General features: G+C 45.4%; 1 protein-coding gene across 1 annotated transcript in view; it reads left to right on the plus strand.

The window, feature by feature from the left end:
* Nucleotides 1-271: 271 nt before the first annotated feature.
* pstpip2 (proline-serine-threonine phosphatase interacting protein 2) overlaps nucleotides 272-25,092 on the plus strand; it is a 113,108-nt gene continuing 88,287 nt past the window's right edge. The window contains exon 1 of the mRNA XM_033034370.1: nucleotides 272-700. Coding sequence (XP_032890261.1) covers nucleotides 668-700 — 33 coding nt within the window. The 5' untranslated portion in view covers nucleotides 272-667. The remainder of the gene's footprint in view (nucleotides 701-25,092) is intronic.

The following is a 25,092-nucleotide window of genomic DNA, read 5'->3' on the forward strand; positions in this document are numbered from 1 at the left end:
ATAACGTTAGTGCAAGGTAAAGCCAGTAAAGTCCAATCCAGCCAGAGGGTCACCAATGAGGTAGACAGTAGCTGGTGACTACAATTGGTAACAAGTTTGGTAATGATTTTGTCAACCCTTCAATGGAAAAGTGGAAATGCGAGCCAGTTGTTCTTTGATTGAGTTTAACACATTTATTTTGTACTGCGGCACTTTCAGTATTAATACCGGCTGCTGCAACATGTGACCGTCTGAAGTTAGCCGCTGTCCAAAACCCAAACCATTGCATTGATCATTGACGTTCCCGGCCTGACCGACAGATCAGTTCCCCACCAAGTACAATAAAACTATCACGTGGAGCAAAGGCAACCTATTGCCCAAGCGTTTTCTCAGGCGTTGGGACCTGGAGGTGGTGCTTTTTTCGGGGAGCAGCAGGCGACCGAGGAGGAACTGAGAGGAGGTTGTGGGACTGAACAGGACTGGGCAGTGAAAGGGGCCGGGGTAGCGCAGCGCAGCGGAACACCACCCAACACAACACAACGCAACACAACGCAACACAGCGACCGGGACTGAGTCGAGCAGCGCCAGGGCAGAACAGCACAGAACAGCGCAACACAACGCAACGCAACACAACACAACACAGCGGGCGAGGCGCTGGTACAGCAGAGACTTTGCACCGACCTGCGAGATGAAGGAGTCACGCTTCAGCGAGAACTTCTGGGTGAGAGCCAGCGGGGAGCCGGGGGAGAGGGAGCGCTGGGAGGGTGGGTGGCTGTGAACGGGAGGATCTGTGGGGCAATGGGGAGTAGAATGAATCGAGCGGCAGAGTGAGTGAATGAATGAGTGGAGGTACACAAAATTGCTGGGGAAACTCAGCGGGTGCAGCAGCATCTATGGAGCGAAGGAAATAGGCGACGTTTCGGGCCGAAACCCTTCTTCAGACTCAGAATGAGGGGAGGTGTCTGGTCACCGGAGAGTCGGTGGGAGCCGGGCTGAGCAGCCGCTGCGGGGCAGGGAGGAGAGGGGGAGGGAACTCAATCCCAAATGTGGTTGGGGATCAGAGGACAGAGGGGGGTGGCTGGGTGGGGGGTAGGAGGAGGATGGGAGGGGGAATGGGGAGGGGGGGGGGGGGGGTAGGATGGAGGAGGTTTGGGGGTTTGGGGTATGTTGGTTGAAGGTTGTGGGATTTGGGGAGTATGGGTTGAAGGAGGATAGGTTGAAGTTGGTGAGCTAGGATAGGATGGAGGGGGTAAGATCGGAGAATAGGATGGGGGGGGATGTGGGTACGGTTTGGGGAGGATGGGATGGAGGATGTCAGGATGGGATGGGAAGGAACATGATAGGGTGGGGACAGTGGGAGAGGCTGGATTGGGATGGTGTGTGGCAGGATGGGGAAGGTGAGGACCGGACGGGTGGCAGATCAGGGGCTCTGGTTAGTGACTGTGAGCGCTGGCATCTGGCTACTTGGACCCACAGCTATTGTAGTGTAGTTGTGTGTCTGTATTCTCCAAACCCCCAACCCCTTCCTCACTCCACCCCCCTGTTGCTGAGTATTTGCAGCATTTTGTGTTTTCACATCATTGTAGCTTCCATTGTGAGCAATCGATAATGGGCCTGTCCCACTGTACGAGCTAAAGACTTCTCCCGAGTTTCCACTGATTCAAACTCGGAGAATTAAGGTAATAGCCGCTCGTAGGTACTCGGGGCTCTTGTGGGCATTTTTTCAACGTTGAAAAATCTTCACAAGTCTTCCCGAGCTTACCGCGTTTCCCGAGTACCTGCCGTTAGCGTTACAGGTCGCTAAGAGACGTCCCGAGCTCCGGCGTACCCGCTACGTATATTCTACGTGCTTACCACGAGTTTGATTTTTTTTAAATCGGGGGAGCTCTTGAATTACCTCGTCCAGTGGAACAGGACCTTTAGTTTAAATGACTCTGAAGTATATGAAGCAAATGTGACTGAAGTATGTGAGGCTGGTAGAATCACCATAAACAGCTCAGTGACCCATCAGAGATTCAAACAGCTCAGTGACCCATCAACAGGTGTTAGGTGGGAGAACTTGTATTGAGAATTAGGAAGTAAAAATAATTAGGAAGACAAAATTAATTTAAATAAATACTTTTAATATGTTTTCTTGGGGAATCACAAAAATATTACCGGAAATATTAGAGAACCAAGTGTGTAGAAGAATGAGGAACTGATGGGGAAATATGTATTTGACGTGTTGGTGATCTTAAAACCTGATGACTTGTGTCCCAAAGTTTTGATGGAGCTGGCTACAGAAATAATTACCACTGATTACTATCTTCCAATATGTTATAGATTGTTCCTGTAGATTGGAGGGTAAATGAGATATCACGGGAGAAACTGGATGTTTCAGTTGAATGAAATGTGTTGAAATCTGTACTGATCATCCCTGGGTTATGAACGGCCAGCTTATGGACATCTCCACATGCAAACAAGGTCCCATTGTCACATTCAGATGTCTGACAGACAAGAGGGACTAGTTTCCCCTCTCACTTTACTTTTGGTAACTTCTTTCTTACCAGTCTAGTGATCTTTTGATGTAATTCATTACAATACTATGGAGGTATGTTTACCAGATTGGGCGAGTTTTGCGTATATTCCTACTTGAGGACAAAATTGTCTCGTGGATGTTAGGTTGAGGGTTATTAATGTCACGTGTATCGAGGCACAGTGAAAGGCTTTTTATTCCATACTATCCAATCAGATCAGACAATACTATACATTAAGGGGTTGGACAGGCTAGATGCAGGAAGATTGTTCCCGATGTTGGGGAAGTCCAGAACTAGGGGTCACATTTTAAGGATAAGAGGGAAGTCTTTTAGGACCGAGATGAGAAAATCATTTTTTACACAGAGAGTGGTGAATCTGTGGAATTCTCTGCCACAGAAGGTAGTTGAGGCCAGTTCATTGGCTATATTTAAGAGGGAGTTAGATGTGGCCCTTGTGGCTAAAGGGATCAGGGGGTATGGAGAGAAGGCAGGAATGGGATACTGAGTTGGATGATCAGCCATGATCATATTGAATGGCGGTGCAGGCTCGAAGGGCCGAATGGCCTACTCCTGCACCTATTTTCTATGCTTCTATGTAAAACTATCTGTTAATTGGTTTACAGATTAAGTACAGCTTCATCAGGTACTTCACAGCTGATGAGGTACATCAGTTGTACTTCAACTGATATTGAAGTACAATAGATAGAGCAAAGGGGAAGATACAGAGTGCAGAATATAGTTCTCAGCATTGTAGTGCATCGGTTCCCTGAACAAAGTACAATGCCCACAATGGGGTAAGGATGAATTGGACCTAGCCTGGCCCATGGAAGGACTAAACAGAAGTCTGACAACAGAGTGAAAGAGGCTGTTCCTGAGTCTGGTGGTGCGCACTTTCAAACTTCTGCATCTTCCAGCTGCAGGAAAAAATGTTCCCGATGCTGGGGGAATCCAGAACCAGGGGTATCACAGTTTAAGAATAAGGGGTAGGCCATTTTAGGACTGAGATGAGGAAAAGCTTTTTCACCCAGAGAGTTGTGAATCTGTAGAATTCTCTGCTACTGAAGGCAGTGGTGGCCAATTCACTGGATGTTTTCGAGACAGAGTTCGATATAGCTCTTGGGGCTAATGGAATCAAGTGATATGGGGAGAAAGCTGAAATGGGGTACTGATGTTTGGACGATCAGCTATAATCATATTGAATGGCGGTATTAGCTCGAAGGGCCGGATGGCCTACTCCTGCACCTATGTTCTATGTTTCTATTTTTTTGCTGGATGGGAGTAGGGGGGAAGAAGACATCTGTAAAAATAGCCTATCTCCTTCGCTCCATAGATGCTGCTGCACCCGCTGAGTTTCTCCAGCATTTTTGTGTACCTTCTGTAAAAATGGAGCCTGTTTGTGATTAGGCAGGCCCTCTAATGCAGGATGTAATTCTAGGATACCTTGACTGATAGGACTGAACATAGCCAACATGGAAGGAATGTCATGTTTGACCAACTTATTGGAGTTCTTTGAGAGCAGGACAGGTAGAACACGCGGGAGAGCCAAAGCATGCTGTGTGGTTGGATTTTCAGCCAACGTGTGCTGGTGTTCAGGTTCATGAAGGTCAATGCTGAGGTGCAGCAAGTGATTAGGAAGGCAAATGATGTGTTTGCCTTTATTGCGAGAGAATTTGCATTCATGAATAAATATGTTTTATTACAATTGCACAGGGCCATAGTGAGACCATACCTTGAGTATCGTGTGCAATTCTTCGATGGTGCTTTATTTCTCCCATATGCAACTGCACAGCGGAATTCCTTTTCCATATATTACACATGCAGGCGCCGCCTTTTGTGGCGCCATTATTCAAAGTCCAAAGTCCGGTCGCTCCATGTACCGGAGCAGATCCCGCGAACCGAAGTCCCTCTCCTCTCCTGGCCCGGCCATCTTTGTGTCCCGGGGGTGCCTCCTGCAGCGGGCGCTGGAGGCATTACCTTGGTTCACCTTGGTCCTGCAAGCCCTTGCACCTTGCCTTCGACACCTCCTGCTCCTCTCCACGTCTGGCAATCGCCAACTCGTTTCCCCTCCTCCGTGCACCCATCTCCCATCCCACAGTCCCCCATTTCCCTTTAATCGCCCTTGTCCCCTTCTACATAGTTTTTGTTTCTTTACCAAACAAAAGATATATTTACCACAGTGGAAATGCATGAAAGGATGCGTGCCAGCTCCAGTGATGGTAGCGGAGAGATCGAGTAGATTGGGCCTGTATTCTCCTCTCTAAAAGGCCGGGAGGTCACTTCTTCAGAACTTGCAAAATCTTTACATGGCTTGATAGCTGGATGCAGGGCGGATGCCAAGAGCACTTCTTCAGAACTTGCAAAATCTTTACATGGCTTGATAGCTGGATGCAGGGCGGATGCCAAGAGCTCGAGGTCAGAGTGTCTGAGTCGTTCGTAAGCCACTAAAATGGAGAGAAATGTCTGCATGCGGAAGATGGGGACTTCTCTATCTCCTAGGGCTGTGCAGACTCAATCATTGTATTAATTCATAACAGAAAGTGATTACAAAGCACATTAGGAGATTGAGGATAGTGGTGGAAAATGGAGTTGACGTAGATGATAAGCCATGGTCCTGGTGAAAGACAAAGGGCTGGATTGCTTTCTCTTTCTCCCTTTTTAAATATTCATTGCTGCAGATTTTTTGATTTTGCAAGATGCAAGTTCATCGACTTGTAGTATGGCTCTGGAGGGGAAAACTGTGTCATGAAGTCAGTCATTAGTGTGGAAACAGGTCCTTTGGCCTGAATTGTCCATGCTGACCAACATGCCCCATCTACCCTAGCCCCACCTGCCTGCATTTGGCCCATTGCCCTCTAAACCTTTCCTATCCACGTACCTGTTCAAATGTTTCTTAAAGGTAGCGATAGTGGTTTAAAGAGCAATAAAAGGGCATGATGGTCCTAAATTGAAGGAACAACGGTGTCCTCTTGTCCTGTGAATTGTGTTTCATTGCTTCTCTTGTCACCTGTGCATTATAATCTACTAGACCAAGCGCGGACCCGTTGGGTCCCCGTCCCCAACGTAATATTCCACCACTCACCCATAGCTCCCCAACTGTGCAGGAGCAGCTGACGGGTTCCTGTTGTGATGCCACGGCAACCCTCCCCCAACTGCGCAGGCGGAAAGTGGGAGCGTGACTGCCACATTTATGAAAGTTTAAAAAGCCAATAACTTTTAAAATATAACATCAATCTGAACGAAACTTGATACTGCACACCGCAGGGCAATGGTGAGTAAGGTGGGCCTAAAATTGTCATGCTGTTGTGTACCTTTTTGGCTGGATTTCGGGAACAAACAAACAAACGAACAAACAAAAACAAACAAACAAACAAACAAAATGAGAGTTTTAGTAATAGATAGATAGATAGATAGATAGATAGATAGATGAAACTGTTCTAAAACCAGGTGCCTTCCTGGATTCACTCAGATTCCAAGGATGAACGTTGAAAATATTCTGCTGTGTTCCTCAAATTAGACAAAGACAATGTTGAGATTTGCAACTTGGGAGCAGTTCCACACAGTGTGAAATTAATGTTAGAAGAATGTGTGTCACAAGAGAGACAGAACAGCTACACACAGAGCAGCTTCACAAACTACTGCTGCCTTATGGGAGTGAACTACCATATTTTCTCTTCCTCTTGCCTCTGTTGATGCTTCTAGATTATGAAATGGATTGTTTTCTAGTCAGTGCTGCCTCAAGGAGCCTCCACAATGTGACCTCCACCAGCTTCTGGCCAGTAAAATGGAGGCACAAGGAACTACAGTTGCTGGATTCTTGAGCAAACCACACACTGCTGGAGTAAATCAGCAGGTCAGGCAGCATCTGTGGAGGGAATGAATAGATAACATTTTGGGTCAGGGCCCTTCTTGAGACTGATTAAATCAATCTGAAAAAGGGTCCCGAGCCAAAATGTTGCCTGTCCATTTCCTCTACAGATGCTGCCAGCACTTGTGTTTTGCACTTCTGGCCAGAGCAGCTATGGGTCATGTCCAAATATAATGCAAATCCTCTAAATACCAGCGGCATGGTGGTGCAGTGGTGCAAGTTGCTGCCTCACTGTGACTGAGACCCGGGTTCGATCCTGGCTACGGGTGCTTGTTTGTACGTTCTTCCCATGACTTGCGTGGATTTCCACCTGAATCTCCGGTTTCCTCCCACACTTCAAAGACCTGCAGGTTTGTAGGTTATTTGGCTTGGTTTCATTGTAAGTTTGATTGTAAATCGTCCCTAGTGTGTGTAGGATAATGTTAGTGTGTGGGGACCACTGGTCGGTGTGGACTCGGTGGGCCGAAGGGCTTGTAATCACGCTGTTTCTGTAAACTAAACTCTATTTTGTGAGCAGTACCTTCCTCTGGCATGTGCAGTTGCAAGTTTCACCCTTCCAATCACCACCTGCCACTCTTGTGGCGATTTGGGAGAAGCCATGCCTCTGAATCTTTGGGAGAAGTGAAACTTAAAGCATTAACTGGTAAGATGTAGCCAGATCACAAAACAATACGATTGAACTTTATTTATCCCAGGAGGGAAATTGATCTGCCAACTGTCATCAAACACAAGATCCATGAAACATGAAATTAAAGTGACGAGTGGAAAGGATTGGGAAGGGGGGAGGAGAGGAGTCAGTCTACCGCATGACAGAAGGGGGAGGAGTTGTACAATTTGATAGCCACAGGGAAAAAGATATGCTGTGATGTTCTGTGCTGCATCTTGGTGAAACCATCCTGTCGCTGAAGGTGCTCCTCGGTGTGTCATCGCCGACTTGCCTCTGGTGTTCTGATCAATATTTCTCTTCATTTACCACATGCGCGAACTTGCTCTACAGAAGTTGGCCGCTGCACTTTCTACATTACAACGCTGACGACACCTTAACATACTTCATTGCTTGTAAAGTGTGTTAGGATATCCTAAGGCCTTGAAACTAATATATGATTGTAATGTTGAAGAATTCCTCTGGGTCTAGTCTAGGCCTGCAGTATTAACTGGCCATGATTTCACCTTCACGATGATTTGAGCTTGGAGAAATAAATTCATTGTGGAAGGAGGGTGAATGAATCATCTAAGGCAGCACATGCCCCGAAACATATCTATTAACCACAATGTGCCAAGAGATGGTCTGAGGACGGACCGAATTCTCAGGTCAAATAGAGTTTGTTATCTTATGCACAAGTACATGAGGTGCTGGTCACAGACGCATAGACTCGGCAAACACACAAAAAATATTATAAGCAAATTACACACAAAATGCTGCAAGACGGTAAAAGGAAAGAAGACCGCAATAAAAACAAGACATTGGTGCAAAATATAATTGGAGAAAAATAACACATCCATGTTAATGCAAGAGGTGGGTTAGAGTGTTCTTTGTCCATGTAAGATCAGAGTTGTGTGAATTGGTTCAATACTTTGATAGAGTTGTCGGATACTATCTGCTTCTGGGGTAGACACAAAATGCAGGAGTAACTCAGCGGGTGAGGCAGCATCTCCTGAGAGAAGGAATGGGCGACGTTTCGGGTCGAGATCCGAAATGTTGCCCATTCCTTCTCTCCAGAGATGCCGCCTCACCCGTTGAATTACTCCTGCATTTTGTGTCTACCTTCGATTTAAACCAGCATCTGCAGTTCTTTCTTACACTATTTGCTTCTGACTGTGGGACTTTCCTGGACTTTAGCTTGCACTAATTGTTATATCCTTTATCCCATATCTGTAGTGGAATCGATTGTCTATTAAGGCAGGAACGGGGTACTGATTGGGGATGATCAGCCATGATCACATTGAATGGCGGTGCTGGCTCAAAGGGCCGAATGGCCTACTCCTGCACCTATTGTCTATTGACTCCAGTAGTAGGGTTTGCAACAGAGAATCATCGTGGTGTACAGCAGTCACACCTCAGTCCCCTCGTACCCTCTACCCATCCCACCGCGTTACGTCTGATTCACCTGAAGCTCACGTGCTTTAATCCAGTGGAGGAATAAACTGCAAGAGAGGAGCTTTTTTTAACACCTGAATAGATTGGTTATTTGTGGATTGAAGCATTGCCAAGCATTCCTTTAGTTCATTCAATAAAGGCAATCTGTTTCTAGAAGATAAGATATAGAGGACACAGGATTTTCTCTTAATGTTTAGTTTAAGTTTATTGTCACATGTACCGAGGGACAGTAAAAGGCCTTTGTTGCGTGCTAATCAGTCAGCGGAAACACAATACATGATACAATTGAGCCATTTACAGCCACTCATTGGATGATCAGCCATGATCATATTGAATGGCCGAATGGCCTACTCCTGCACCTATTTTCTATGTTTCTATGTTTCTATAGAGTGATTTAAGAGTAGAGCGATTGGAATGATGTATTCAAGAGAGAGTTAGATTTAGCTCACGGGGCTAACGGAATCGAGGGGTATGGGGAGAAAGCAGGAACGGGGTACTGATTTTGGATGATTAGCCATGATCATATTGAATGGCGGTGCTGGCTCGAGGGGCCTACTCCTGCACCTATTTTCTATGTTTCTATGTAATGCGTGATCGCAAAACATCCGTGACTAACACACACGCACACACACACACACACACACACACACACACACACACACACACACACACACACACACACACACACACACACACACACACACACACAGAGTCGCCTGTCTTGAGCGCCATCAGTGTTCTGTGTTTGGATCTAATGGGACAGCTTTGGTCTAAAATGTGACTTTGGTTATGGATCGGAAGCTGAAGGAGATGACTCCAGTGTGGTAGTGAAACTGGAGACACGAGATTGTAATTATTGGGATCAACAGAAAAACAAACTGCTGGGGGAATTCAGCAGGTCAGGCGGCCTCTGTGGAGGGAATGGACACAACGTTTCAGGTTGTGCTCTGAAGTGGACCGCCTGACCCGCTGAGTTCCTTCAGCACTTTTTTTTGCTCATGGGTGTGAAGGTGTTGTAAGTAGTGTGATTCAAAAGAGCTCTGCAGTTTGCTGTCCTTACTTCTTGCAGCAGAGTGAAAACTGGTCAGTTTTTACATCGGCACCCTTTAAGATAGAAGACTGACTTTTCAGATCAGGATCCTTCTTCAGTCTAACACTGAAACATCGGTCATCTGGCCATTCCCTCCACAGATGCTGCCTGACCCGCTGAGTTCCTCCATCACTTTGTGTTTTGCTCGAGATCCCAGCACCTGCAGTTTTTCGTGTCTCTGCTAAATAGCATTAACCGCACATTGAAATGAACAAAAATATTGTTGTCATGAATTGAACATAACATTCACTGCCTCACAGCGTCAGAGACCAGGTTCAATCCTGACCTCGGGTGTTGTCTGTGTGGAGTTTACATGATCTCCCTGTGACCACGTGGGTTTCCTCTGGACACTCTGGTTTCCTCCCACATCCCAAAGACGTGTAGGTTTGTCGGTTGATTGACTTCTGTAAATTGCTCTTTGTGTGCAGGGAGTGGATGCGAAGTGGGACAACATGGAACTAGTGCAAAGATAGACCAACAAGCTGGAGTAACTGGCAGCATCTCTGGAGAGAAGGAATGGGTGACGTTTCGGGTCGAGACACTTTTTCAGATCCGAAGAAAGGTCTCGACCCAAAACGTCACCCATTCCTTCTCTCCGGAGATGCTGCCTGTCCCGCTGAGTTACACCAGCTTTTTGTGTCTTTCTTCGGTTTAAACCGGCATCTGCACTTTCTTCCTACACATAGAGCAAGTGCGAAAGGGTGATCGATGGTTGAATCTGTTTCCATGCTGTGTCCCTAAGGTCAGATGCTGGCTGATCTGAGTTTTTCCAACACTTTCTGTTCATATTTTGTATTAACTGCTAGCTGCAGAGCCCTGTAATGGTAAATCAATCATTGTGAAACATACAGGAATATGTTTCTTGGATGCTGTGGTAGCAGTAATTCATTCTCTAACTAATACCAGGAAAAAGAAATACATTTGCTGACACATGTAGAAAATGAATCTTTGAACAAAGCAGTGAATTCATTGGTGCTGGAACCTATAAGTATGGGCAGGTTTGAGATGACTGCAGGGGTCCCATACTTTTTAGCTGCTCCTCACTTGAAATATCATGACTGCGTTCCAGGTTTGGACGTTGCTCGGTGTCCGAACAGCCAGGCACGTTCACGGGGAATCTTGCTCCCCCTACCAGCATAGATATGGCAAGTCCATGCTCTTCTCAAGAGGATACCCTGAGAGGCAGAGATGGGTCCCCTTCTTCGCATTTTAATGTGGGCTGTGACCACTATTCTCAACACGGCGGTGTAGGCTTGGAAACAGAAAATAAGTGCAGGAGTAGGCCATTCGACCCTTCGAGCCAGCGCCGCCATCCAATATGATCATCTTCTTCTTCTTCTTCTTCTTGCGTATGGCGTGCACAGCCTAAAGTTGTAGGTCAACTTGTTCTATTTAATCTATTTGTTTGTGCACGTCGGGTTGATTGCATTAGTCGACACAGGGTGGACCACGTGAAGGTTGCAATCTTCCACATCATTCAATATGACCATGGCAGATCATCCAAGATCAGTACCCCGTTCCTGCTTTCTCCCCATAATCCCTTGATTTGATGGGCCGAATGGCCTAATTCTACTCCTATCACATGACCTTAAGGCCTGGCCAAGTGCTCTGAAGCCATTTGTGTCGCTAGATGTTCTCCTATCTTTTCCTTGTCACTATGGCCTGTGATGCAATGAGAAGTGAAGTTGAGATACCAGAAGCACTCACATTAGTTTAGTTTGGGTTATTATTGCTCTGTGAACCCGAGATGAAGAGCTTTTGTTTGCGTGCTATCCAGACAAAGAAAATACCGTACATGAATACAATTAAGCCGTCCCCAGTGCAAAGATAAAGGGTATAACATTTAGTATAAAGATATAACATTGAAGAAATTTCAACGGTCTCCAATGAGGTCGTCCTCTCACCAACGCATTCTAGTTGGTGAGAGGACTGTTCAGTTGCCTGATGACAGCTGGGAAGAAACTGTTCCTGTAATTTTTCAAACTTCGGTACCTCTTGCTCGTCAGAAGATGGAGTGACCGGGATGGGACTGGTCCTTGGTTAAGTTGGCGGCCTTGCCGAGGCAGGGTGCAATGTAGATGCAGTCGATGGAAGGGAGGATATTTTGTGTGATAGTCTGGGCTGCATCCACCACTCTCTTCCATTTTGTTGTAGTCTTGGATGGAGCAGTTCCCAAAACAGGCTGTGATTAACCCTGGTCAGATGCTTTCTACAGCATGTCGGTAGAGGTCAGTGAGGATTGTTGGAGACATGCTGACTGTCCTAAGACTTCTAAGGAAGTAGTGGCGTTGGTGTGCTTTCTTGACCATAGCTTTAATGTGGCGAAGAAAGTGGCTGGTCCACGACAAATTGCTGGTGAGACATGTTCCTAGGAACTTGAAGCTTTCAGCTATCTCTACTTCAGCGCTATCAATGTTGAGAGGGAAAAAAGCTTGTGTTTTGCTTCACTTTCTGAAGTTGATCGTAACCTCCTTTATCTGACTGACATTGAGGGAAAGGTTGAAATTATTACTGATTAGCTAATTCTGGTACTAACCATTTCATCACATTTCATGTGTGTTTCTGTCACAAAATTTGCAATTTTCATGTTTCACGTCACCGAGCGGTTTGGTTAGAGGTATATTTGGATGATGTCCCATTTCAGTAACAAGCATATCACATGAAATTTGCTAATTTTGTGACCAAAAAACCCACAAATGATACAGGATGCATTCCAATGGCTATTTGACTACCTTAGTGGGGTGGGGGTAGGGGACAAATTATTTTCAGTTCCTTTGCTTACTTGTTTATTTTGTGTTAATAATAGGTACGTGGTCTTTAGATTCTTTTGTTAGAACTGTCTTTTTGGGATTGAAGTTACAGTTTTCTAATTGATGAGTATTTAGTAATCTAAGTAGCAATCCAATGGGCAGGATGTGAGGAGGATGTCTGGATGTCCTGAGGAGGTTCATGAGAATGATCCCAGGAATGGTTGTGTTAACATGAGCGTTTGACGGCACTGGGCCTGTACTCACTGGAGTTTAGAAGGATGGGGGGGGGGGGACCTCATTGAAACTTACCGAATAGTGAAAGGCTTGGATAGAGTGGATGTGGAGAGGATGTTTCCATGAGTGGGAGAGTCTAGAACCAGGGGGCATAGCCTGAGAATAAAAGGACGTTCTCCTAGGAAGGAGATATGGAAGACTTACTTTAGTCAGAGGGTGATGAATCTGTGAAATTCATTGCCACAGACAGCTGTGAAGGCCAAGTCATTATGTACTTTTAAGTAGGAGATTGACCGATACTTGATTAGTACGGGTGTCAAGTGTTATGAAGAGATGGCAGGTAAATGGGGTTGAGAGGGAGAAGTAGATCAGCCATGATTGAATGGCTGAGCAGACTCGATGGGCCAAATGGCTAACTCCTGCTCCTGTTACTTATGAACTTATTTTATAAGTGCCCATCCAGAAATCACTGTGATATTATACTAGAACCATGGCTGTTTCAGGAAACCCTATGTCCCAGTGCGCATCTGTGCTAATGCAATGCAGCACAGGCATTGCTAAACATCCGTTGATCGAGGACTTGCAGTATTTCCTTTTTGCGCAGTACTAAATACTATGCCCAGTAAATCACGCTTCCAGTCATGGTTTGCAAGCCAGGAACTTGCTGAACGACCACTTCATGCGTGTGAAGTGACAGGTTGAGAAGTATTGCAGCAGTCCAGTTTGCATGCAAGAGGTAGTCATAGAAACATAGAAATTAGGTGCAGGAGTAGGCCATTCGGCCCTTCGAGCCTGCACCGCCATTCAATATGATCATGGCTGATCATCCAACTCAGTATCCCGTACCTGCCTTCTCTCCATACCCTCTGATCCCATTAGCCACAAGGGCCACATCTAACTCCCTCTTAAATATAGCCAATGAACTGGCCTCGACTACCCTCTGTGGCAGGGAGTTCCAGAGATTCACCACTCTCTGTGTGAAAAAAGTTCTTCTCATCTCGGTTTTAAAGGATTTCCCCCTTATCCTTAAGCTGTGACCCCTTGTCCTGGACTTCCCCAACATCGGGAGCAATCTTCCTGCATCTAGCCTGTCCAACCCCTTAAGAATTTTGTAAGTTTCTATAAGATCCCCTCTCAATCTCCTAAATTCTAGAGAGTATAAACCAAGTCTATCCAGTCTTTCTTCATAAGACAGTCCTGACATCCCAGGAATCAGTCTGGTGAACCTTCTCTGCACTCCCTCTATGGCAATAATGTCCTTCCTCAGATTTGGAGACCAAAACTGTACGCAATACTCCAGGTGTGGTCTCACCAAGACCCTGTACAACTACAGTATAACCTCCCTGCTCCTATACTCAAATCCTTTTGCTATGAAAGCTAACATACCATTCGCTTTCTTCACTGCCTGCTGCACCTGCATGCCCACTTTCAATGACTGGTGTACCATGACACCCATGACTGGTGTCATTGATGAATAGCTAGTCATTGCTAGAGCTTGTGGTGACGGGTCATGTTGGGATTGGGGGGAGAGCCGCTCTGGGACTGCAGCACAAATCAGCCTGTGAACAATAGAAATAATATTGGGTCACAATAATAATACATTTCCACTACTTCTAATAAACAACGTAAAGATTAATTGTGCAGCATCAAGAATCAGTAAGGGCAGTGGCGCAGCGCCAGAGACCCCTGTTCGATCATGACTACAGAGTCGTGCTGCCTGTAAGGAGTTTGTACGTTCTCCCCGTGACTGCACGGGTTTTCTCGGGTGCTCCGGTTTCCTCCCACACTCCAAAGACACAGGTTTGTAGGTTAATTGGCTATTGTAAATTGTCCCTCGTGTGTAGGATGGTAAGTGTCGCTGGTCGGCGTGGGCCAAATGACTTGTTTCTGCGCCGTATGTAAGCCATGAGTATTTAATTGTCATATGTACTGGGTCAGGAACAATGAAATCCTTGCGTGTTGCAGCTTCATAGACGCATTAATGGAATGACACAACCAATAAATGTACAATAACCAATAGTCCAATAAATTTAATAATCAGTCTACTAAGTAACCAGAGCTCAATAGTGCAAAACTAATTATGTAGTGCAACGGGAAACAAAGTCCATCGTGTTTTGCTCAAGATTCAATTACTTGCAGTCACATGTGTCTCCAAAGTCCACAGTTTGTTGCTGAGCTGGGGTGATGGTTATGTGGGTGTCGGGTGGTTCAAGAGCCCGATCGTTGTTGGAAAGAAGAAGCTGCTCGTGAACTTGGAGGTCTCAGTTCTGTACTTTCGTCCTGATGGCGGCAGCAAGATGAGAGCATGGCCAGAGTGATGTGGATCTTTGATTATACAGTATGAGCTGCTCTTTTGAGGCAGCACCTCCAATGGATTGGGGGGGGGGAGGTCAATAATCACGATGGGTTAGACAATGTTTACATCCTTCTGCAGTCGTGTTCACTCCTGGGCTTCTGAGATTGCAGAAGGGTTCTCGACCCGAAACATCACCTGTCCTTGTTCTCTTGGGATGCTGCCTGACCCGCTGAGTTCCTCCAGCTCTTTGTAACAGCATCTGAGTTCATTGTTTCTACAGAGGATTCCTGTCACCCTGCTTGCTGTTGCCATCTGACCTGTGAAGTATTTGCAGCAGTGTCTTCTAGCTCAAATTTCCAGCAAATTTTTAGTTGTGCATTTTGTATCTCACAGCTCCAACTTCCTAGTTCATCTTTCTGTTTACACTTCCCATGTACAGATCAGCTATGATTAATAAACCTGGGTTCTCTTGTTTTCTGCCTGTTTTACAGACATTCTCTTTGTTCTCCCCAAATATCCTCCTTCTCTGTAACTGCGCACTTTGCTCACTCTTCCCCATTTAGTTGAATAGTACATCCATCTACAATGTTAATTATGTTCACAGATGCTGTCGAACCTGCTGACTATCTCCAGAAGTTCCTATTTTCATTTCTGATTACAGCATCTGCAGATTTTTGCTCGTAGGCGAGGATCAAAACAACCAGATGCATGTGAAATAGCTTGGGGGTAAAAGAAATCAACGTTAAATTAATTGTAAGGAGAAAAAAGCAGGCATGGTGGCGCAGCGGTAGAGTTGCTGGCTTACAGTACCAGCAACCCGGGATCGATCCTGACCTCGGGTGCTGCCTGTACGGAGTTTATATCCTCTCCCCATGACCGTGTGGGTTCTCTCCGGGTGCTCCGGTTTCCTCACACACTCCAAAGACGGACAGATTTGAAGGTTAATTTGTTTCGGTAAAAATTGTAAATTGGCACTAGTGTGAGGTTATCCACTTTGGTAGCAAAACCAGGAAGGCAGATTATTATCTAAATGGTGTCAAGTTGGGAAAAGGGGAAGTGTACAAACGGGATCTGGGGGTCCTTGTTCATCAGTCAATGAAAGTAAGCATGCAGGTACAGCAGGCAGTGAAGAAAGTGAATGGCATGTTGGCCTTCATAACAAGACGAGTTGAGTATAGGAGCAAAGAGGTCCTCCTGCAGTTGTACAGGGTCCTAGTGAAACCACACCTGGAGTATTGTCTGCAGGTTTTGCCCCTGGGGAATGTTGTAGAGCAGTGAGACATGTGGTTACATGCATCACTCCCCGTGATAACACAGGTAGACACAGTGATGAAGAAGGCATATGGCGAGCTTGCCTTATCAGATGGGGCATTGAGTACGAAGGTTGGGATGTCATGTTACAGCCGCGCTGTGAAGCTCTTTGACTCTATGAAAGCAGGATCTGTAAGGATGGGTACTTGATGATCATCATAGACATAGAGTGCTGGCGGCCCGGTTCCTGAGGCAGAGAATTCCACAGATTCACAACTCTCTGTGTGAAAAAGTGTTTCCTCATCTCCTTTCTAAATGGCTTGCCCCCTTTTCTTAAACCGCGGCCCCTGGTTCTGGACTCCCCCAACATCGGGAATATGTTTCCTGCCTCGAGCGTGTCCAAACCCTTAATAATCTTATATGTTTCAATAATATACCCTCTCATCCTTCTAAACTCCAGCGTGTACAAGCTCAGCCGCTCCATTCTCTCAGCATATGACAGTCCCGCCATCCCGGGAATTAACCTTGTAAATCTACTTTGTACTCCCTCAATAGCAAGAATGTCCTTCCTCAAATTAGGGGACCAAAACTGCACACATTACTCCAGGTGTGGTCACACAAGGAACTTGTACAACTGCAGAAGGACCTCTTTGCTTCTATACTCAACTCCTCTTGTTATGAAGGCCAACATGCCATTCGCTTTCTTCACTGCCTGCTGTACCTGCATGCTTACTATCATTGACTGATGAACAAGGAGCCCCAGATCCCTTTTCCCAACTTGACACCATTTGGATAACAATTTGCCTTCCTGTTTTTGCCACCAAAGTGGACATACTTGGAGTACTGTGTTCAGTTTTAATCACCTTGCCGTAGGAAGGATATCGTGAAGCTGGAAATAGTGCACAGAAGGATTAAAAGTATGTTGCCAGGACTTGAAGGGCTGCGCTACAGGAAGAGGTTGGGCAGGCTAGGACATCTTGGTCAGCTGGGCTAGTTGAGCCGAAGGGCCTGTTTCCATCTTGTATGACTTTTCTTCTTATCGAGTCCACATCACAAGATTACAAGTTGCTCAGCCAGAGCTGAACACACTTCTCGGCATCTGCATACAATGGCGTCTTGTGCTTCTTGTGCTTCTTGTGCGTGGTGGTGGAAAGATTGGTGGAAATGTGAACACTCTTTCCTTGACTCCCTCTGAGGCACCACCTCAAAAAGGTCGCATCTAATATCAGGATCCTAACCACACAGGCCATGTATTCTTCTCACTGCTACCATCGGGCAGCAAAGCAAGAATTTCATTGTCCTATCAGGGACGCATGACAATAAACTCTCTTGAATCTTGAGGTACAAAAGCCTGAAGTCCAACAGGAACAGCTGCCGTGGGCACTAATTCAATGTCTGTTGTGTTGGTTTCATCAGTCACCTTTCTATTTATTAGAGAGAAATCAAAGATTTCTATTTGTGGTTTGTGATTGCATTCTATGCAAACTGAAACGCAGGAGTCTCCTACGTATTACGATGTGTCTGGAGTTGAGAACAGAGTGTGACAGGGTAAAGGGACTGAGAGAAAAGGGGTGGGGGGGGGGGGGGATGGGGGGGAAGAGATGTAGTTAAAGCAGTAGGATGCAGTTAAAGGAAGAAAAACCAAGGGACGGAGGTTAAAGGAGGTGGAGACTAAAGGAAGGATGGCTTTAGGGTGGAAATTCTGAGGAACATTAGTTAGCGGCTGTTGGTATGAAATTACCTCCCATGTTGAAGAATTCACTCTTCACCTGTGGAGTGGAAACATGTCATCTGTCTCAGACAGTCCCTGGATAAGAATGAATACAAACAGTTAATAGTGGGTGCACACTGAATTGAATTGCAGAGGTGTATGGCAATTGCGTTTTAAGTCAAAATGGTTTTTAACCTTTGGAATTGTTTTAAAAGGTGACAGTAGCTTTACAAATCAAATTGAAAGTTTAGAGTCAAGGAGTCATAGGGTCATACAGAGTGGAAACGGGCCCGTCAGCCTAACTTGCCCACACCGACCAACATGTCCCATCTGCAGAAAGACAATACATGATTACAATCAAGCCATTTACAGTGTATGAATGTATATTTGAATAACCAAGTCAACGCTCTTTATAATTTCAAAAATAAAGATTATGAATAAAAATACATAGAAGAAATACAAAACTTATTTCCGGGGGTAGCGATAAAGCTGCTCACTGTTAATGAACTGGGAAGTTAGAATTTTTATTTTTTAACAGATAAATTTGGTATTCTATACCACAGTTGGGATGGAAAAGAGGTTGAAAGCCTTCCATTAATTTGTTCTTTGTACCTCTTCATATCTAGTTTTTGTCTTCCCCCTGACACTTAGTCTGAAGACGGTTGAGGGGGAGTTTCTGAATTCTCTCCCCAATAGAAAATAGTCTGCGCCTTTATTTCTACGACCCGACAACCATCACATACGAAGATGGTTGTGAAAGATTGCAGTACGATCTGGATCGATTGCCCAGGTGGGCGGAAGAATGGTTGATGGAATTTAATACAGAGAAGTGTGAGGTGTTGCATTATGGGACTTCAAACAAGGGCAGGACCTGCACAGTAAATGGTAGGCCTCTGGGTAGTATTGTAGAGCAGAGGGATCTAGGAGAACAGTTACATGGTTCCTTGAAGGTCGAGTCGCAGGTAGATAAAGCGGTCAAAAAGGCTTTTGGCACTTTAGCCTTCATCAGTCAGAGTATTGAGTATAGAAGTTGGGAGGTCATGTTGCAGTTGTATAAGATGTTGGTGAGACCGCATTTAGAATATTGTGTTCAGTTGTGGGCACCATATTAAAGGAAAGATGTTGTCAAGCTTGAAAGGGTTCCGAAAAGATTTACGAGGATGTTGCCAGGACTAGAGGGTGTGAGCTATTGGGAGAGGTTGAGTAGGCTGGGTCTCTAACCCATGGAGTGCAGGAGGATGAGGGGAGATCTTATATAGAGGTATACAAAATCATGAGAGGAATAGATCGGGTAGATGCAGAGAGTCTTTTGGCCAGAGTAGGGGAATCGAGGACCAGAGGACATAGGTTCAATGTGAAGGGGAAAAGATTGAATAGGAATCAGAGGGGTAACTTTTTCACACAAAGGGTGGTGGATGTATGGAACAAGATGCCAGAGGAGGTAGTGAAGGCTAGGACTATCCCATAGTTTAAGAAAATGTTAGACAGGTACATGGAGAGGACCAGTTTGGAGGGATATGGACCAAGCGCAGGCAGGTGGGACTAGTGTAGCTGGGACATTGTTGGCCGGTGTGGGCAAGTTGGGCGGGAGGGCCTGTTTCTATACTATATCACTCTATGACACTATGACTCTATGACAGGAAATATCACCTTTTTCAGTTCAGTTTATTTTATTGACACATGTACCGAGATACAGAGAAAAGCTTTTTGTGCGTGCAATCCGATCGAGTTATTTACAGTGGACAGATAGATGATAAGGGCCATAAACGGTGGTGAAAGATGGTTAAAAGCTTGTTAATGTTAACCACAGTGTTGCTGTTTGTGTCTGTCTGGAACTCAGTCCCAGTCAGTGTTCTCAGTGGATATCAAAGATCCTGTGGCACTGCTTATAAAAAGCTATCATTGATTTCTCCGTGGTCTCCTTGCCACTGTTTATCCCTACAAGGCTGACTTTCTGAGCATGATCATGTTGCTTCTGATTAGATCCCGCTAAGTCCAAATTCTGTATTCTGTGGCACATTCCCATATCAGGAGAAGTAGAAACAATGATACACAAAAATGCTGGAGAAACTCAGCGGGTACAGCAGCATCTATGGAGCAAAGGAAATAGGCAACGTTTCGGGCCGAAACCCTTCTTCAGACTGATGGGGGGTGGCGGGGAGAAGAAAGGAAAAAGGAGAAGGAGGAGCCCGAGGGCTGAGAGGAGACAGCACGAGGGCTGGGGAAGGGGAGGAGACAGCAAGGGCTAACAAAATTGGGAGAATTCAATGTTCATTCCCGCAGGATGCAGACTCCCCAAGCGGAATATGAGGATAACAATGATAGACCATTTGTTTTCTTTGTCCTGGGTTTAACATTCAAAGAAAGTTGATTTTTTTTTTTTTACATTCGTATTATTTTCCAGTGCATAATCCTTCGTTCTGTTAATATCCAAAATTCTATTGATCTCTCTCTTGAATCTACTCTGCAACTGAAGCCCCAACCTGACCAGGGAAGGCATTCCAATGATTTAGTGCGGGTTTGTACGTTAATTGGCCTCTGTAAATCACCCCGAGTGTGTAGGGAGTAGATGCAAAAGCGGGGTAACATAGAACGGGAGGTTGATGGTCCTTTCCCCTAACTCTTAGTACCAGCATCTGCAGTTTCTTCCTACACATCTCGTTTGTTTCCACTACAAAATCTCCCCGAGGTATAGGGATCTTCGAAGATGTTTTCCTCCTCTCACCGACAAAGGTTCAGCAACATTCTCTCTCGCGGCTACGTTTTTGTTGAAAGGCCTGTTTACATGCTCTATCTCCAAAACTAAACCAAGGTTGCCAATTCTCAATGAAGAAATTATTTGTCATCTCAATCCAAAATGTTGACCCATTATCCAGAGATTTTGCCAATTACTGCATATACATGCCAGAGAAATAGCATTTTGGATGGTGTGGCATGCAGGACATGAGATTCCTGGACCATTGGGAATGGCTCTGGGGGGAAATGGGATGTGCACAGATCAGATGGTGTGTGGTTGAAGACGGGCTGGAACTAGTTGTTTGGCCTAGGCTTCATGGGAATGTTTAAGCTAGCTTGGTCAAGGATAGAAAGCTTGGGATGAGAAATGCAGATGTGAAAACAGGCGGCATAAAAGATCATAAGCAGAGCAAGCAAAGAATGGGAAATCCTCGCTAACAAAATTGGGAGAATAGAAAGTCTGAAAATCAAAGAAAGTCCCAAGTGTTGAATATCTGAATCAAAGACAGACAATGTTGGAAACAATAGCTCAAGCAGTAACTGTAACAAAGAAGATTAAGTCTTGATGAAGGATCTTGTTTTGAAACCGTGGGGGGTGGGAGATAGTGGTGGAGGCAGATGGGATAGTGGCATTTAAGGGGAATTTGCATAGACTCATGGTTATGAAGGGAATGGAGTTCAGGTCAGTTTCAATTCAGTTCAGAGGAATATGGATTATGTGCAGGCAGGTAAATGTTGGTCTTGACATCATGTTCGGCATAGATCTCGTGGGCCGAAGGGTCTGTTCCTGTGCTGCACTGTTCTATATCGACCATCCCTTTGCCTCCGCAGATGCTGCCTGTCTCTCCGAGTTCTTCCATCAGCTTGCACTTTGCTCCTGCTCTAAGATGGATTCTTAGAACAGCATGTACTCGAGCCAGACACAAAATGCTGGAGTAACTCAGTGGGTGAGGCAGCACCTCTGGAGAGAAGGAATGGGCGACGTTTCGTGTCAAGACCATTCTTCAGACTCTACTGGAGCCTACCAGGGAGAAGACAATTCTAGATTTAGGGTTGTGTAATGAGCCAGATTTGATAAGGGAACTCAAGGTAAATGAGTCATTAGGAGGCAGTGACCATAATATGATACGTTTTAATCTATAATTTGAGAGGGAGAAGGGAAAATCGGAAATATTGCTGTCGAGCAAAGCAGACTATGTTGGCATGAGGGAGGAGCTGGCCAAAGTTGACTGGAAAGGGACCCAAGCAGGGATGATGGTGGAACAGCAATGGCAGGTATTTCTGGGAATAATACAGAAGATGCAGGATCATTTGATTCCAAAGAGGAAAAAAGATTCTAAGGGGCGTAAGAGGCGACTGTGGCTGACAAGGGAAGTCAAAAACAGTATATATAACAATAAAAGAGAAGACGTATAACATAACAAAGAAGAATGGGAAACCAGAGGATTGGGCAACTTTTAAAGATCAACAAAAGGTATCTAAAAAGGCAATACGGGGAGAAAAGATGAAGTATGAAGGTAAGCTAGCCAAGAATATAAAGGAGGATAGTAAAAGCTTCTTTAGGTATGTGAAGAGGAAAAAAATAGTTTAAAAAAACAAATGTGGCTCCCTTGAAGACAGAAACAGGTGAATTTATTATGGGGAACAAGGAAATGGCAGACAAGTTGAACAGGTACTTTGGTTCTGTTTACACTAAAGAGGACACAAACAATCTCCCAGAAGTACTCGGGAACAAGGATCTAGAGTGATGGAGGAACTGAAGGAAATTCACATTAGTCAGGAAATGGTATTTGGTAGACTGATGGGACTGAAGGCTGATAAATCCCCAAGGCCTGATGGTCTGCATCCCAGGGTACTCAAGGAGGGCAAAATTAGGGCACATGGTATTAGGGGTAGAGTGCTGACATGGATAGAGAAGTGGTTGGCAGACAGGAAACAAAGAGTAGGGATTAACAGGTCCATTTCAGAATGGCAGGCCGTGACTAGTGGGGTACCGCAAGGCTCGGTGCTGGGACCGCAGCTATTTACAATATACAGTAATGATTTAGATGAAGGAATTAAAAGTAACATTAGCAAATTTGCAGATGACACAAAGCTGGATGGAAGTGTGAACTGCAAAGAGGATGCTAGGAGGATGCAGAGTGACTTGGACAGGTTGGGTGAGTGGGCAGATGCATGGCAGATGCAGGATGATGTGGATAAATGTGAGGTTATCCACTTTGGAGGCAAGAACAGGAAGGCAGATTATTATCTGAAGGGTGTCAGGTTAGGAAAAGGGGAAGTATGAGACCTGGGTGTCCTGGTACATCAGTCACTGAAAGTAAGCATAAAGGCACAACAGGCAGTGAAGAAAGCTAATGGCATGTTGGCCTTCATAACGAGAGGAGTTGCATATAGGAGCAAAGAAGTCCTTTTGCAATTATACAGAGCCCTGGTGAGACCACACCTGGAGTATTGTGTGCAGTTTTGGTCTCCTAATTTGAGGTAGAACATTTTTGCTATTGAGGGAGTGCAGCGTAGGTTCACAAGGTTAATTCCCAGGATAGCGGGACTATCATAGGATGAAAGAATGAAGCGACTGGGCTTGTATTCACTGGAATTTAGAAGGATGAGAAGGAATCTTATAGAAACATATAAAATTATTAAGGGATTGGACACGTTAGATGCAGAAAACATGTTCCAGATGTTGGGGGAGTCCAGAACCAGGAGCCACAGTTTAAGAATAATGGGTAGGCTATTTAGAACTGAGATGAGGAAAAACATTTTCGATGTTTCGGATCTGAAGAAGGGTCCCGACCTGAAACATCACCCATGCTTTTTCTCCAGGGATGCTGCTTGATCCACTGAGTTGCTCCAGAACTTTGTGTATATCGATGGTTCTAAGATAATCGGCTTGCATGCATAGGGATATACAACTGATGCACAACATAAACGAGTTCAGGCCTGCATGCCAATAACATGAATAAGGTCTGATTACGAGCAGAGTGTTTAGGGGCACGCCTTCATATTAAAAATGTAAGTAACACTCGGTTCATTCGAATTGGTAGACAGGCAATCGTTTGAAATGTGAAACCAATTAAATGGAACAAAAGCAGGGCGTGGTGTGGTGATGTGACGGAAATAAATTGTGTTTTGTACACCGCTGCTGTTTGGAGCTATGAGGGAATGTCTAAAGGGCCTGTCCCACCACCATGCGATTGCATGCGTCTAGCGCGGCCAAACGGAAGCGGAGTTCGCGGTCATTACACGCGTGACGTAATTTACGTAATACTCACCAATCAGCTGGGCAGGAGGCTGGCCGACTGAATTTGAACGTCATCACGCAACGGCACGCCGGCGGTGACGTCATCGTGCAACGCCACGCGCTAGGCGTACGCCGTCAAGACGCTGCGTACGACTGTGGGACTTTCCAGCGCCCGCCGGGGGCTCTAACATTGTGACTTTTAGACCGGGAGCTGGGCCGTAAATCGCCTGGCACGGCCTAAAATGGCCATGGGACTTAGCATCGCCCGCCTGGGGCTTGGACATCGGGAGAGAAATGGAGAACAGGGGCGAGAAAAGACTTTGCCTTCCATCACAGTAGGTTCACTGTGATGGATGTTTGTGTGAATTAAATTGTGTGTATGTCTGTAGGAAATTGTCTTTGTTTGTATGGCTGTGGAAACGGAATTTTGTTTGAGCCTCACTGAGGCTTAAATGACAATAAATGGTATTGTATTGTATTGTATTGTATTGTATCCATGCAGCAGCATGGAGTGGTGGAGGACACCAACGGCTACGCTTGGCCTGGCCTGGCCGACTCTGCAACGCTGCCAGGGCAATGGGCCTCATGGCCAGGTGAAGAACCCTCGCATCGTCTGGGACTTAAAAATGATACCAAAACCTGGACATGCTATATACTGTCTCAAATTCATACTGTTATACGCTGGTACTGAATCTAAGATGTGTAGTCATACTTTCACCGATCTGGGTGCAAAAAAAGAAATATCACTCTCCCTTGGTACATGTGACAATAATAAGTACCATTGAGTACTATTGGTGACACCTTGAAGATTGTTAACAATTTGGCTTCAAATGCCTTCAGTGGTAGAGAATACCACAAGTTCACCAGTCCCTGGATGAAGAAGTTTCTCCTTATCGCAGTTTTGGTGAAGACCCACTTAGGAAACTGGTTTAGTGGGTTAAGGTCCGTAGAGTCGAGAGCAAGTTGGCCAACTGGATCCTAAACTCGCTGGACAATAGGAGACAGGGTGGTGGTCGAGGTTTGTTTTTACAATGGGATATCTGTGATAAAGGGTGCTCCACAATGATCAATGTTGAGACCCGTGCTGTTTGTAATATGTGCAAATGACATGGATGTGGAGTGGGAGACAAGATCAATGTGTACAGCTGACACAAAGATTGGCAGTGATTAGTTTGGTTTAGCGAGAGAGACAGCGTGGAAAGATGTCCTTTGGCCCACCAAGTCCGTGTCGAGCAGTGATCCCTGTACAATTTACAATTGTACCAAAGCCAATTAATATACACACCTGTACGCCTTTGGAGTCCCAAGGAGAATGTACAAAC

Source organism: Amblyraja radiata, chromosome 1, assembly GCF_010909765.2.
Source record: "Amblyraja radiata isolate CabotCenter1 chromosome 1, sAmbRad1.1.pri, whole genome shotgun sequence".
Classification (NCBI taxonomy): Eukaryota; Metazoa; Chordata; class Chondrichthyes; order Rajiformes; family Rajidae; genus Amblyraja; species Amblyraja radiata.